Source organism: Pseudochaenichthys georgianus, chromosome 10 (genome assembly GCF_902827115.2).
Source record: "Pseudochaenichthys georgianus chromosome 10, fPseGeo1.2, whole genome shotgun sequence".
Lineage (NCBI taxonomy): Eukaryota > Metazoa > Chordata > Actinopteri > Perciformes > Channichthyidae > Pseudochaenichthys > Pseudochaenichthys georgianus.
The window spans coordinates 8,465,962-8,481,569 of NC_047512.1; the positions used below are offsets into that span (position 1 = coordinate 8,465,962).

General features: G+C 40.7%; 1 protein-coding gene across 1 annotated transcript in view; it reads left to right on the forward strand.

Annotated features, from left to right (window-relative positions):
• etfdh (electron transfer flavoprotein dehydrogenase) overlaps positions 1–15,608 on the forward strand; it is a 21,489-nt gene continuing 5,881 nt past the window's right edge. Inside the window, exons 1-11 of the mRNA XM_034093653.1 lie at positions 1–199; positions 962–1,120; positions 2,256–2,485; positions 3,379–3,460; positions 3,831–3,949; positions 5,913–5,990; positions 6,971–7,117; positions 7,917–8,057; positions 9,100–9,243; positions 13,158–13,326; positions 15,175–15,357. Of these exons, the coding sequence (XP_033949544.1) occupies positions 166–199; positions 962–1,120; positions 2,256–2,485; positions 3,379–3,460; positions 3,831–3,949; positions 5,913–5,990; positions 6,971–7,117; positions 7,917–8,057; positions 9,100–9,243; positions 13,158–13,326; positions 15,175–15,357 (1,486 nt within the window). The 5' untranslated portion in view covers positions 1–165. The remainder of the gene's footprint in view (positions 200–961; positions 1,121–2,255; positions 2,486–3,378; positions 3,461–3,830; positions 3,950–5,912; positions 5,991–6,970; positions 7,118–7,916; positions 8,058–9,099; positions 9,244–13,157; positions 13,327–15,174; positions 15,358–15,608) is intronic.

The window sequence follows — 15,608 nt, forward strand, 5'->3', positions numbered from 1 at the left end:
GCTTTTGACGCTCTCAAACGTCTGTGTTATGAGACGTGTTTTGTAAGGCTAACGGGAGTGTTACACAAACTGTTCACTGACAGAGGGGACACTTCACCTCTACTGATTTAAAGAAAGAAAGGGAACACTGCTGGTGTCTGGTCAGCGTACGCTAGCTGTCACATCATGTTTCCAGCTAGCAGATATTCAGCTGCTAAAGGTACGTAATCTAATGGATAGTTAGCTAACACAGTGCGAGCCTGCTGTACTGAACTTAATCAAAGCTAGAAACTTTTCACCGACACTCTTTCAATATGCTACAAATGATTTATATACATACTACTGCCTGTTTTATGAGGTGCTTTGTTCATTTGTGCACTCGTTTGTTTTGTTTTCCTCACATGCTAGCGTTAACATTGCACAGCAACAGTCCAGCATTCTAATGTTAGCATCAAGCTAAAATATAGGTGAAAGTTGAATCAATATTTAGGTCACTTGAACAGTGTCCTTGTCCTTGGTTATGGACACCGTTTACCCTTTTTCATAAACTAAATTGTATTGTTAGTCATTTGTTACTGTTTTGAAAGTTATTGAAAGTGTTTTTCGGTATAAGGCAGATGTTTATGTGCAGCATTACGCTTTGATATTAGCTTAGCTTAGTTTACTGACTAAACTACTAGCTATCATGGTGCTCCTGTTACAACCTTAGCTGCTTGTCATTTTATCTACATTAGCTACCAGTATGTTTTTTCATATGTCTGTACAGGTTTTATGGTTTAAAAATCACCCTTACTACATTGTGCAACCTACCTAAAGCTTGCATTTATTTGTCATGTATCCAATATATTGCATTTGTGTGTTATCACTTAGGAACCAGATCATGTTGAACTCAACCAGTTAGTCCACTAGATAGTATACAAACAACGTGCACTACTAGTTTCAGCTGGTCTTGACTTGAAGCTCTTTTTCCCCTCTCTTGCAGCTCACAGGTGTATCAGGGCATTGAAGACTGTCCAACTAGAGCATGCTGCCCCTCAGCAGTACACAACCATAAACAGACGGACTTCCTCTTCAGCAACAACACCCCGCATCACCACACACTACACTATCCATTCTCGGGACAAGGATCCAAGATGGGAAGGTAAGCCACCGCACTATCCAAAGAAAGAGGGTTGATCTTCTTGTCGCTTAAGCTGTGTTGTGTCTGTCTTAAGCAACACAGTCTACCAATGACCATCTCTATGCGAACTGTAGGTACTTGTTAAGAGATATATTTGTGATTTGGTTTAATATATGTAACGGGTGTTCATATAACTACAGGAGTATAAATGATGTGTGTTCATCTTTACTCTACATAAAATAAGATTACGGTGATATTCCTGCAATATACTGAATTAATCCAGTTAGACATGGATGGCAACAAGAAGTTCAACCTGCATTACACTTTGACAGTTGTCTATTGTTGCCTATAGTAATATTTAGCGAAACATATTTGTGTGGACTTGCAGTGATTTGACTGATCCAACTACTTTCAATTTTCATCGTAAACGCATTGCAAAAGACTCCAATATTACACTCTGGAATCTTCTTATCATGTCAGTTGAAAGCAAGCATTATTACTAGATAAGAAGCTGCACTGTTGGTAATCATTTCCTAAACTGTTAAGCAGTATTGTGTTAGCACTGAAGGCAGCAGGATGGCAGAACTACTCAACAGTACACTTCAGTATCTCTTTATTTATAACAAGTCATATTGTAATCACAATATTCAAAACGTTATCACGTATCCTGAGCAGTGGTTCTTATTCTTCTTGTGAAATATGTCACGTATCACATTGTGACGTATCAATGTGAAGTACCTCAATAGCCTCTTATCTTTGTTTTGAAAACCATTAAAGGTGCAATTATACTTTTACTCTTTGTTTTGGTGAAAGGCTTTGCCAGTTGTCCGACACTGTGCTGCACTTACCCTTTTAAAATATCTGAATAAAAATGCACTGGCTTCTCGTGATTCTTAATCAAGTCAGAAAGAAACCATTATTTATTTTATTGTATTTGTATTATCATGCATTTTACCTCCTTGTGTCTATTAACCTGATACAATGATATATTTAGCTGCATGTACCTTTTTAAAGTTCTGAACAAATAATCTGAGGGGAATTTCTTGTTTGTTTTGAACTTGTGATGTGTCATTTTGTAAATCACTTTGAGCTGCATGTGTTATATAAATAAAGCTTTATTATCGTTATTCTTAATATGTCTTTCTTATGGTCCCAGGTATCGAAATGGAGAGGTTTGCAGACGAGGCCGATGTGGTGATAGTAGGCGGGGGCCCAGCCGGTCTTTCTGCAGCCATTCGTCTGAAGCAGCTAGCCAACGAGCAAGAGAAGGAGCTGCGAGTGTGCCTCGTGGAGAAAGCCTCTCAGATCGGGGCACACACCCTCTCAGGAGCCTGTCTGGAGCCCTCCGCCCTCAGCGAACTCATTCCTGATTGGAAGGAGCGAGGGGTGAGTGTCGAATTTTAAAAAAAAAAAAAAAAAAAAGTTTACATCATGTGCTTCAATTTGTTGTTCTTATTGTCGTATATAGTGTCACTCTTTGACTGCAATGCTATATCTAACATAGCTACACATACTGTACATGTAGCAATACAGGTTGTAAGACTATTATTTAAATGTCAATGTTGATAATCCCCAAAACAATTATACTATAATAAGTTAAATAAACTGCAAATCTTATTTCAATACACCACGTTTTATATTCAATATCCCTATTTCCAATTAATCGCTACTTGGCGTTAATCACATTCACAAGTACATACGACGATTGGTGCTGAGGGGCATTTCAACATTATTGAACATTTTATGGACGAAACGTTCTTAACTTCAATTATAATTTTAGTATATACCCCAAAATGTTAATTTTCTTTTAAATATGTTTTATCAAATATATTCATTTACAAATAAAAATTAAAAACATTTCAGAAGTTATTTTAAAAAAGGAGATTGCTGAGGATCATGATAATGCATAATTTCGTCAGGCATGGGATTGACAGATGAGGCGTGAGCATCGTATTGATAAATCACTGAGTTCTCCAGATGTTCTCCGCTTTGTTTTACATTCATACCGCTTAGGCAGGGCTCAAACACGCTGAGGCTCAGCTGAGTCCGTCAAATGGAGGAGAAAAACCCTGTCGTCTTCTAACTCAAATACACATATGTAGATGTTTGAGTGCAACACTATAGCAATAACAACATCTGACCATACATACACACAAACTCCTGCTATAACGTCCCACACACAAACTTACAAGGTGAAAACAATTCCAGGTTCTCTGTCAAGGCTGCTAATAAATCCAATGAAGTCAAAATCTCAACAACACATTGTGCTCTTACCTCAGGCACCGCTGAACACTCCAGTGACAGAAGACGTGTTCAGCCTTTTAACGGAGAAACACAGAATCCCTATCCCCATTTTGCCAGGTAAAAAACCAATTGTATTCTTATTTGAATAAAACATCTTTCACTTTGTAAGCCTTGTCACTGAACTGACAAGGCGGTAACAGGTTCTGCCCCTCAGACGTTGTGTGTGTTATTGATACAAGAAATCACGACGACATTTGTAAATGTATCTATTATTTACCACCGGGAGAAAAGAGAGATGTATTCATTCTTTTCAGTGGAAGCAAAGTGGTTTGTGTCGTGAGCAGATGTCTTCCTGAGTAAATACAAGACGGGCTGGATATAAGGGGGTTGGCGCATTTCAAACGTGTATGTTGACAGAAAGGTGGAAATATTTCCCCTTTTGAATTCTTCGGGGTTGTTGACTGAGATGTATGTAACACCCGTGTAGGTCTTCCCATGGTGAATCATGGGAACTACATTGTGAGGCTGGGGAACTTTGTGCGCTGGCTGGGGGAGCAGGCGGAGGAGCTGGGCGTGGAGATCTACCCTGGATACGCTGCGTCTGAGGTGAGACATTAGGGGCTTCTGTCATGTCCTGTCAAGCCATTTGCATGTGATACAAATATCCATTTCTATTTTATTCAAGGCAAGTTTATTTATGTAGCACTTTTCAACACAAGGCAACACAAAGTGCTTTGCAAAAAGGAAAGGCATTAAGAGCACATTAGAAACATTACAAATCAAAGATAATTAGACATGAATAAGTTACACGGGGACATGAATAAAAGTGACGGTGCCGTGTAAGATGTGAATAGTTCTATTAAAAGTAGCGGCAAAAAAAAGAAAGTCTTCAGTCTGGAGGTAGCGGACCTGCAGGGTTCTGGTAGTTTGTTCCAGATATTCGACAACACCCCAAACTAAATTCTCTCGTTCCTCCGCCCCGAGTCTTCCCGTGAAATGATAGTTCTTTTGACGGTTTTCGAACCTTTTGACGTTCCGTTCATCCTTCTCTTTCAATCATTTTGCGTCCGCAGACAACTCATTTGCCCCGTTTCACTGTGACCCCATCTTTGACCTTTCAAACCACTTTTTTCTTTGCAATTGAATTACCGATGTTAAGACTTCCTTCATTCCTACTGCCTTTCTCAGAATATACTGTTTGTTGACTATGGTAGTCTCAATTGTTTGTCAATGAAACACTATCTCGCCACTGGCCTTACTTTAACCGGCGTATTGTTGTCATCCAGCTGGATACATCTTCTTCTTATAGAGACACATTTTGCACATTGAATTTGGACTGTCTGTGTTATACATGTGTTATCTTTTTGATTTACTCACACGACAACTATTGCACGTCTGTCAGTCTTGGGAGAGGGATCCTTCCTCTGTCTCTCTCCCAGAGGTTTGATGTGAGGGTCCAAGGACAGGGTGTAAAATAAACGGATTCATTAAAAGATCAAATTCATATTCATTGGTAATATTCTCAAAGCTAGTGCAAAGCTGATTAAAATAATGTTCTGGCTCACGGGCATTATAAAAAATGCTTAGACTTAAAATATGTTTACATTAATGATGTTAACGTACTGTGAAGCTACTATGAGTCTATTGGATACATTATAAATGTTAAAAACTGATTCAAACTAGATTAGAAATACACATATAACCAAACCTGGGGAGAACATGTTTACTGCTGAAGCAAACGGCCTGAATGTAGCAGGTGCTATGATAAAGATCAAACTCCACACGGACCTTCCATATTTGTTCTGTGGTAGACAAAAAGCCGGGTTGTTTCAGGTTTACATATACACTTTGTTTACAGCTGATTTTTGATTTGCTGATTCTAGGTTTCCTTTATTACAGTGGACATGTGTATTCAGGGGTTTGCCCTGGTTCTCAAAGGAGCACCTGGAGATGCTGCTTGCTGCGCATCCTTAAAATGAGATAATCCGGACCTTTTGAGGGGTACTTGACTTTATGAACGGGGGGGGGGGAGGTGCGCTAGTGAGCACGCAGCAGGGTTACTGTGCGGAGCGCATAAAGCAGACCCTTCACGCGACAGCGAGGGGTAGAGCGAGGGGTAGAGCGAGGGGTAGAGCGAGGGGTAGAGCGAGCGGTAGAGCGAGGGGTAGAGCGAGCGGTAGAGCGAGCGATCGCAGATGCCGTCGAGCTCGTGGACGGATTCAAACAATTAAACCTAAATGGCTCACGAATTATACTTTGGCGGCCGTTAATACCTGGGCGGCCGGCCCAAGTAAAGTCTGTGTGGGAAACCCTGCTATCTTACCAGTTATTATGCAACTCGCAAATATCTCTCTCTTCTCTCTTTTCTATCTCTCTCTTCTCTCATCTCCCTCTCTCTCAATGTTGGTGCAACCTGGTCACCAGTTATGTGCAGCCCTGTGTATATTGTTGTTTCTCAAATGTATACAACCCAGTCATCAATACCTCTTTTTGTGCTCGCTCAGTCATTTTAATATTTACCATGATTACAAGTGTGTTAATCTTCCATCTGTATTCACTTGTTGTCAAGGTTTTGTTTCACGAGGATGGAAGTGTAAAAGGAATCGCCACCAATGATGTGGGCATCGCCAAGGACGGCTCGCCGAAGGTTAGTGCCGTACAACTTTTAATATGGTAAACTTTTTAAGATTCTAATCCCCTTTGAAGCCACTTAATTGTCAAATGAAAACTTCATTTAGAGAGGCCATTCTTTACAATTGAAAGACATCACGCTTGGATACATCCTGCTCTTTGAAAGGATTTCTTCTCATTACAGACACATGCATTTCCTAACATTCGGTCTATATGCTGTAACATGTATTATCTCTTCGATTTACACACGGCATCTATTGCACGTCTGTCCGTCCTGGAGAGGGATCCCTCCTCTGTTGCTCTCCCTGAGGTTTCTCCCATGTTCCCTTTAAACTGTGGGTTTTCTCTGGAAGTGTTTCCTTGTACGATGTGAGGGTCTAAGGACAGAGGGTCTAAGGACAGAGGGTCTAAGGACAGAGGGTCTAAGGACAGAGGGTGTCGTCTTTCTCATCCTGATATTCTGAACAATCTGTGTTGTTGTATTTGCTGTAAAGTGTCTCTACTGTAGGCTATTTTTATTATATGTACAGCACTTTGGCTCGACCAAAAATCGTTTATAAATGTGCTTTGATTTGATTTAAAGCACAACAACAGGAACACACGCACTTGTTTTGATCTATCAAGCGTGGAGAATTGCCTTTTATCCAGTATAGATTTAGCCGTGTGTCTGTTGCTTCAAAGGAAATACATTGTTCCTTTAAAGAGGCACCGTTCCTTTGAAAAAGTCAATTGTTCACTGTCGGGCATTACACAGCATGTCGTTCTAATCAGGTTGCAATTATTATGCTTACATACATTTTAGTCCATAATTTTGTTCTTATTGAACTTGGGAAAAGTAGTTCCTTCTCCTTCGGTTCTAATAAGGTTTGCTTTTGTTCAGCTGATGTTTGTTTTATTCTGTCCTATTATACAAACTGTTATTTTGCTCTACATAAAAAGCGGTGATTAGATTTTTACCGCACTAACCAATCAATGTGTACTACTGCTTTGCTCCAGGATGTATTCGAGAGAGGGATGGAGCTCCATGCTAAAGTCACGTTGTTTGGAGAGGGCTGTCACGGCCACTTGGCCAAACAGCTTTACAAGCAATTCAACCTGCGTGAGAACTGTGAACCCCAGACCTACGCCATCGGACTGAAGGAGGTAAATAACATGCATACCGCCCACATCTCCCTTCACAGTCGATGCTTTCCATCCCTTGTTTTCCATCACAATAATAATATCTCTACTCAAGATATCCAATGATGTGTACACAATCTGATGTGAAGTCATACTTTCTTGCACAAGAAAACATAAATGCAAGTTCAGGGTGTCCGCGGGGTCTTAAAAAGTAAAAAAAAATTAAGAAAATGAAGGCTATTAAAAGTATTAAACTGCATTTTCCAAGGTTTTACCTTTTGTAGCTTGTTTTCAATAATAATAAATGGTCCAAAGAGGTTGTGTTCTACCGTCTGCCTGAATGTAATCATGGCGTAGGTGTGTAGTGTGATTCTGTGGAGTTTATTTATGGCATCCCGTTGGGTTTGACGTCATCTGAACAGGACATCGCGCGCTCACTGCTTGATATCGTGAAGGTCCGTTTACGCCGGTTGTTGAACAACATCGTTACGGGGAAATGCAAGTCTGCGTCCAAATGGTTGGAAGATAAGGAGGAAGGACAATCCATACTGTATATAGTCAATGTGAGGTAAAGTGTGTCGCCAAGGTAACCGGTTAAAACTCAAAGTGGCGATGAGGTCTTAAAATGTATGGAAAGGGTCTTAAAAAAGGTCTTAAAAGGTTTTTCATTTGACTTCAGAATTCCTGCATAGACCCTGAAGTAGTAAAAAGGCACTTTCGCTCTTTTACAGTAAAGACGAAGATAGTCTGTCAGTTGGAACGTTTCGACTTGATGGTGTTAGAGGAAGCCTCTGCTTGACGTTTGACCTCTCTGCTCCTGTAGGTGTGGGCGATTGACAAGAAGAAGTGGAGGCCGGGCAGAGTGGAGCACTCTGTGGGTTGGCCCCTGAACAGAAACACATACGGAGGGTCCTTCCTGTATCACCTGGACGAAGGAGAGCCGCTGGTGGCGCTGGGCTTTGTGGTGAGAGGCTTTGGACATCCTGACAGTGATGTAAACACGTGTGACAGCTGGATGTCATGCAGGCAACAAAAAAGAAGCAACCCACGGTTCTGAATAAATAGTCGAGTCGTGGGTGGCATTCTATTATCACTGAATATGATGTATCCCACAGAGGGGCAGTAAATACATCCATGATTGCTTATTTACAATTCACTGTGATGTCCAGATGCAAATATACCGTAGATTATCATATTTACATATAGCTCCGTTTAAAAATAGCATGTTTGCTTAGTTTTAGTCTGCTCACAATACCTCTAAACAACAAAGTAGACATTTAGTTAATAAACAATTCTCAATTTTGTAAATTCAGAAGCACCACCCCTGACAGTTATTACAGCTTTAAATCTTCTTGCTTATGCATCTGCACACATGGACACGGTGGCTGCCGACGCTTTTTGCAGATTCTCCTAACCTTGGAACTCGGCAACGATTTCATATTCATACCATTCTCCCAGTGCCACTGAAAGACAACACGCATCACAACGTGACGGAGGTTGTTGACCTTGTTTTGCAATGTGATGTTCGTAGCTACAGTATATGAAGACCGTTTAAATCCTCTCTGGATTTTTATATTAACTGTGATTTTTAATTTAAGCCGTCGAGACATAAAGGTGGATTAAAGCTTGATTTGTCGCGTCAATACCAAGAGTGTAAATCTTGTCTTGATTGATGGCAACACTGACTAGAGTAAATAGAAAAACTAAATTATTAATATTTTAAAAGCCACAATAGGTAACCTGTTTTCAATTCATTCATTTAGACTAAGTTCACACATTTTACGTTGTTGGCTGAAAACCCACTTTGTTTAGTTTCAAGTGCACCCTGGCCATGCAACGTATACAAAAGGTCCGTTAAGACGAATGCACTGACAATGGTCTTGATCATTTGAAGCGTATATACCTGCAAGTTCTGAGCTAGTATCTTCATAGTTGATTGCACTTATGTCAGTTGCTTTGGATGAAAGCCTCAGCTAAATGTAATGTATATGTGTTTCCTACCCCAGATTGGTCTGGACTACTCCAACCCTTACCTGAGCCCCTTCAGGGAGTTCCAGCGCTGGAAGCATCATCCCTTCGTGGCTCCCACGCTGGAGGGTGGCACCAGGATCGGATATGGAGCCAGGGCTCTGAACGAAGGAGGGATACAGGTAAGGCCCCGCTATACAAAATTATTTAGATACTTAAAGGTCACCTATTATGCAAAATCCACTTGTTCATGTCTCTTCTACATCAACATGTGTCCCCTCTGTGGAAAGAGATTCCGAAAGTTTCAGGAAAAAGATTCTCTCACTTTTTGTCCTGGTCCATTTCTATAAAAACCTGTCTGAAAATGAGCTGATCAGATTTTGGCCACTTTGTGATGTCATAACGATTGTTTGGCTTGTGTTACCATTAGCCAATCAGCAACCAAGGTATCTGAGACCTATAATGTATTGATGAAAAAAGTTTAATAGGGGACCTTTTAAGTAACAATGAGATATTATTGCTAGACTAAACTGTTTGTCATATGCTGAGTTTTGGGAAAACATATACTGCAACTTATTAACTTTTTTCAACTTCAAAATGTGTCAACATCTTTTTAATCCAATGAGATGATGTTCTTTTTGTTTTGACCAACTTCCTGCCAATGCTGATGACCTCATCAAATAAAATCTCGGCACCATCTAGTGGACTATAAAAGCTATTCTTACCGAACAAGTACATGTATTTCCACTTTTAATTATTAATATAATAGTCAGAACGTAGCCTCTCTGTGTATTGATGCAATATTGCTTCAAGTAGCAAACTGCTCTCCTGCTGATGGCCCTCGTCCTCGCCCTAATGCTGACAGAGTGAGTGCTGACAGGCTCATGCTGACAGAGTGTGAGAGCAAGTATCCTCCAGTCGGTGCTCATGCCGGAAAAAAAGGATGTCAGACAAATGGATAGGAGCCGGAAATAGATCATAAAAAGCAAAGGGCAAATTGTGTCTATTATACATCAGGGAACAACGAAGCCTTGATATGTTGTCAATATGTTGTTTCCATGAAAGATCAAAACCACTGAGATGAAGTGCTCCCCTGCGCACTGGGATTTCCGACTAAACAGAAAATAGCTCCCAAAATAAACTGTCAGTTAAAAAAAACTGTAACGGATGGAAGACTGTTCTGCATGACTCAATTAAACACTTTTTACAAGTTGATTAAATGCATTCTTACTTTCATATTTAATTAAAACCATTAGCTGATTCTTCATTTACAATCTAATTTACTCTGCAAACAAATCGCCGTGGTTACAGCATGATTACAACAGAAATTGGTTCATAAATGTAAACATCAAAGCCTTGTAAGTTATTTTTTTCAATCTGTGTTGGAATCTGGCATTTCATCAATCTGCCTTATTTAGTTTTTACTCTATTTTAATAACGAAACGTTTTTTAGAAAAGGACCGATAACACACTCTGATCACTAAGATATGCGTTATTACTGCGCACGATTAAAGATTACAAATATGGTTATACAAAGAAATCCGAGCCAAGTAGTATAGACAAGGAATACATTTCGAAGTGTCCTTATTGGAATGTTGGATATAGGAAAAACGTGGTTAGGACTGTTTTGGATCTGTTTTTGAGTAGTTTCATTATTCATCTAAAAATGTAAAAGATGGTAATAGGAATAATATTGGAAGTAAGCACAGCAGCTGCTCAGTCACATTGAAGGTCAGCTGAGGTGCTGCTGCTGGATTCCTTCCAGTGGAGTCCAACAGGGAGGAGCTGACCCCAAACAGGCTTTAGGGATTTACTGTCCCCTCTGTCCTGGGACTCCTCAGGGTCCTCCAGCAGGAGATACATGACGTGGAGAAGGAAGTCTGGACTACCTAAAACAACCTTACTTCCACTGTGACCTTGAATCACATAAGACACAGGGGGTGTTTCACAATGTCGAGGAAGGATGCTCCAGAGCCACTATTTCAAGGATGTTACGTCATCGAGTCCCGCCGAAGGACTGTTCCAATGTCCAGGATACTTGGAATTCTACCGAGCCCAGCGTACTTCGTAGCAAGACATTTCGAAGCTGCACATGAGTATCCTCCACGGTCTTAAAATCCCCACAATGCTTTGCGCACGGACCAATTTCCAAAGCTTTGGCGGAAATTGCGCTCGATTTAAGGCGGGGCCTCACATATGACGCACACCTGTTAGCCTGTTCCACCATTCTTCGTTTTCCGAGGCGAGGAAGGATTCTTGCTTCGCTTCTGAAGCAAGTTACTCAGAAGACATGTCCTACCAAGGAAGCGTCCTCGACATTGAGAAACACCCAGACAATAATATAAATGTTACGTACAGCGAAATTGAAAAACAGCAACCATGAAGGAGCTCTGGTTTGGTCAGTGGGGATGAAGTGTTAATTGGTACTATCTCAGATCTCAAATTGTGTTGCCAATTAATTTCTTGGTGTCATGAAATCTGGAATGCAATGTGATTATACCCATCCTGTTAAAAAAATACAATTATACAAAAAAAGAAGATTATATATATATATATATATATATATATATATATATATATATATAGAGGTAACTTGATACACTTAAACACACCAACCGGCCGAAATACAGTTTGACAGAGCCACACTTTACATACAGGTGTGTGTGGAGAAACTATATATTTAAAGAAACATGAGAAAAGGGTATTACTAGTTGTAATGGTTTGTTTATAGAAAGGATTTAAAGATGAAACTGAGAAAATAAGGTTTGTGAAATCTACTGCAGGAGATTTCTGAGTTGATGGAAACCGGCGTGCAAAACGTTCACAATTCAGATCACCTTAATATTAATATAAGAAATGACCATCTGTTTTCTTAAGATATTGTTTTTTAATTGAATATCTTTACGTATATCAAGTGCCTTTTCAGTTCCCATGCGATACTTGCTGTGTGGCTGATGCATTCTAGTAAATGTACGGACATATTGTTGCTCTTAAATACTTTCACATAGAGCATTCTTAGGATTTTGGAAAGTTAAATTGGATAATTAAAATGTCACAAACGGTTATCGTAAAAAAAGAATGTGCCTTGACATTTGGTGTTACAATCAATATATTAAAAAGATTTAGTTTTCCAAGATTATTTCATAATAACAGCATAAAAAGTGTCAAAAAGACGTGAAACAAACAACAACTTACATCAAATGATAGATAAGCAACAAGAACCTTTCATTCAGTGTCAAAACGTCCTTCATCTTGTTCCTAAAATATTGCTTCTTTCAAAATAATCCACTTCAAGGTGACTGTGGCTCACACCAGGAGGAGCGTGCACGAGGTTTCAAAAGGACATCCACTGAAGATGTAACGTTCGTGAGACGGAAGGTTACTACCCGTGGTTTTAGTACCTCAGAATTAAGGAGGCAGGCCGTGGAATATGGCCTCCGTAAAGAATCACCTGTGCAATAAAAAAGAAAGTACTCCATTCAAGATCAGGTCCCATCTCTCAAAGGCTGGCTCAACATTATGAGTTGGTTCCCCTGGAATATCTCTGAAATGTTTTGCATGCCAAATCGGACCACTTCTATCCAATCTGGCTGCAGCCTTGCTTACGTTTCCTTGGACCTGAATTGTCGGCTGTTATTGTTAAAGGAACCTCATGAATCTCCTGTAATCATAAATTCATCATCAATCATAAATGTGATACTCCTGTAACCACCTATGAGGGAGGTGTGTGGCGCAGTGGGTTAGTGTGTTGGTGTTCGGTTCAGGGGGTCACAGGTTCAAACCCCACTGCAGTCAGCATGTCGTTGTGTCCCTGAGACACTTCTCCTGTGGGGATTGCCCACAGTACTGAGTATGTAAGTCGCTTTGGATAAAAGCGTCTAACAAGTGACATGTAGCACCTTTCAACACAAGGCAATTCAAAGTGCTTTACAAAAAATGAAAGACTTTAAGAAAATGGCATTTCAAATCAGTATTAAAAAGAAAAGAAAATAAACATTAAAAGAAAAAAATTGTAAAAACCAATAAATACATTGTTTTAAAAAGTGAAAAATGACATGAACTCTCTCCTCTTCCTCTCTCCTCTTCCTCTCTCCAGTCACTCCCAAAGCTGACCTTCCCAGGAGGTTTGCTGATAGGCTGCAGCCCCGGCTTCATGAACGTCCCGAAGATCAAAGGCACCCACACGGCCATGAAGAGCGGCATGCTGGCTGCTGAGGCCATTTTCCCTCAAATCACAGCAGAGAACCCGGAGTCAGAGACGTTAGGTACAAAATGTGAAGCCCATTGATAATCATGACGGTGGCTGCAGTACCTGTGTGCATCTCATTTCAGGTACCGAGGTTAAAGTGAGATAAAACCCAGAATCGGGTCTATACAGGCTCTCTGAAGTTACATAACCGTACACACTGCAACACCGCTGGGTCATATCGGGTCGGATCAGATCAGGTTTATTGCCAGGGAGGTTCACACATACGAGGACATTGACTTGATGTCATGGTGCATACATCAAATATAAAACAAAAATCTTTAAGGACTCCGTAATAAAATATAGTTAAATAGCAATAAAGCTGTAATTTACATGGAAATAGAATGCTATGAATGAATTATAGGATATGAAACACGAAATATGTGCAGTCAGCAGTATGAACATTGTGTGCATTGATGTAATGCATATAGAGAATACGTTGTGGCTGAGGTAAAGTGTCAGTGGGGGGGCCGGGCCTTGTTTAAGAGGCCGGTAGCGGAGGGGAAGAAACTGTTCAGGTGGCGAGAGGTTTTGGTCTCGATGGAGCGCAGCCTCCTGCGAGAGGGGAGGGGGGTGAGCAGTTTGTGTCCAGGGTGGGAGGGGTCTGCCACTATCTTCCCTGCCCGCCTCAGGGTTCTGGAGGCGGGCAGGTCGTGGAGGGATGGCAGATTACAGCCGATCACCTTCTCTGCAGAGCGGGTGACCCGCTGCAGCCGGCCCTATTCCTTGGCTGCGGCGTACCAGATGGTGATGGAGGAGGAGTAGGATGTCAGGGAGCACAGCATTTGTAAGCTATCAGGTCAGGCAATAACTTCTTCTTTCCAAGCCACTTGAGAACCAAACAGGCTGCACATGGGACACCCTCTTGCAGCTACATCAATAAAAAGAACTGTAATGGCTGTAAAAATGTCAGTGGGAAGAGCTTCAAGAATCATTCTAAAGAGATCTATATGATCCATCTTGGTGGAGCTGCGGTGACTTATTTGCTCAAAGGGATAGTTCGTATGAGGTTATCTGTAATCAGAGAATTATTTGCTGTAGATTGCAGTCGGCTCTCAAAAGATGAATAGCAGTACAGTACACAAAGAAACTCGCCAATCGAGGCACAAAGCACTCCTGTGTTCTGTTAGAAATAAAGCTTTGAACAGAGCTTAGTAAGCAGATCATGTTCCCTTTATTCTAAGTATAGGGTTCACTTGAACCTTTTAAAAACGATTTGTTTTACCCATGCTTATGTCAGCTTTTCCAAACTGGGAGCGCCATCTACTGCAGCTAAATCACTGACTATGAATCTCATTATACCCCACTTCAATTATCCTTTTTAATAGTTAACGTCATGTTTTACATGATTGTGTTCATTCTCTCTAGCTCATGACAAATAAGAATGGACTCAAATGCAAATGGTCGATAGTCAGGAAGAGAAAAACTGATGAATAATTATATCTTTAAGGTTATATTTACCCGAATAACTTCATTACCTGCAGTGGTCTTGTGCTGTCCAGATAGTATTGCTTTCATGCGCCAGAGTTTGAAGTTATCCGCCCCTAAAACGTCTGCTACCATTCCAGTTTTAATTTAATGTTTCTCAAAATGTAACGGCAGTGTTTTTACCACAAAAAGGTGTTGTAAAAAAAAAAATCCACTTATTTAAATGTGAAATATTTTGTATAGGGATTATTCCTTCTAATGCAAAATGTTAAGCTTGAAATCCCTGTTGAAATACAGTCATTATTTTGTAAACCTTCACTGGTTAAGGCCCTATTCTTCAAGGCTTTGTGCTACAAATGTGCAGGAAAGGTTAGCATGACAACAGCGAGGTCATTCGTTCAATGTGTGTGTGTAATTTCTTTATTTTAATCCTCCCAAGGCCTCCATGTACCCGAGTACGCTGAGAACTTGAAGAAGTCGTGGGTGTGGAAAGAGCTGTATGCAGTCAGAAACATCCGGCCGTCCTTCCACAATTACTTTGGTCTGTACGGGGGCATGGTCTACACCGGGGTCTTCTACTGGATCTGCAGAGGAAAGGAGCCGTGGACGCTCAAACACGCTGGTGAGTAGGACATCCTACGGATGTGGCCTAACAGTTCACAAAAGAGGACTAATTGTAGAAAACATTCTAATCCTTACTTACAAGAAAGCTCATGTATCAGAGCACCGGTTTCAAAGTGTGAAGCGCCTCCCCTGGGGGGCGCCAGAGAGCTTCAGGGGAGGAGCAGTTAAAGAAATAACGAGAAACAGTTCAATCTAGCTAGTTAACTTCAGCTAACTTTATGCGAGCGGCAACATGGATCGATTTTTTGA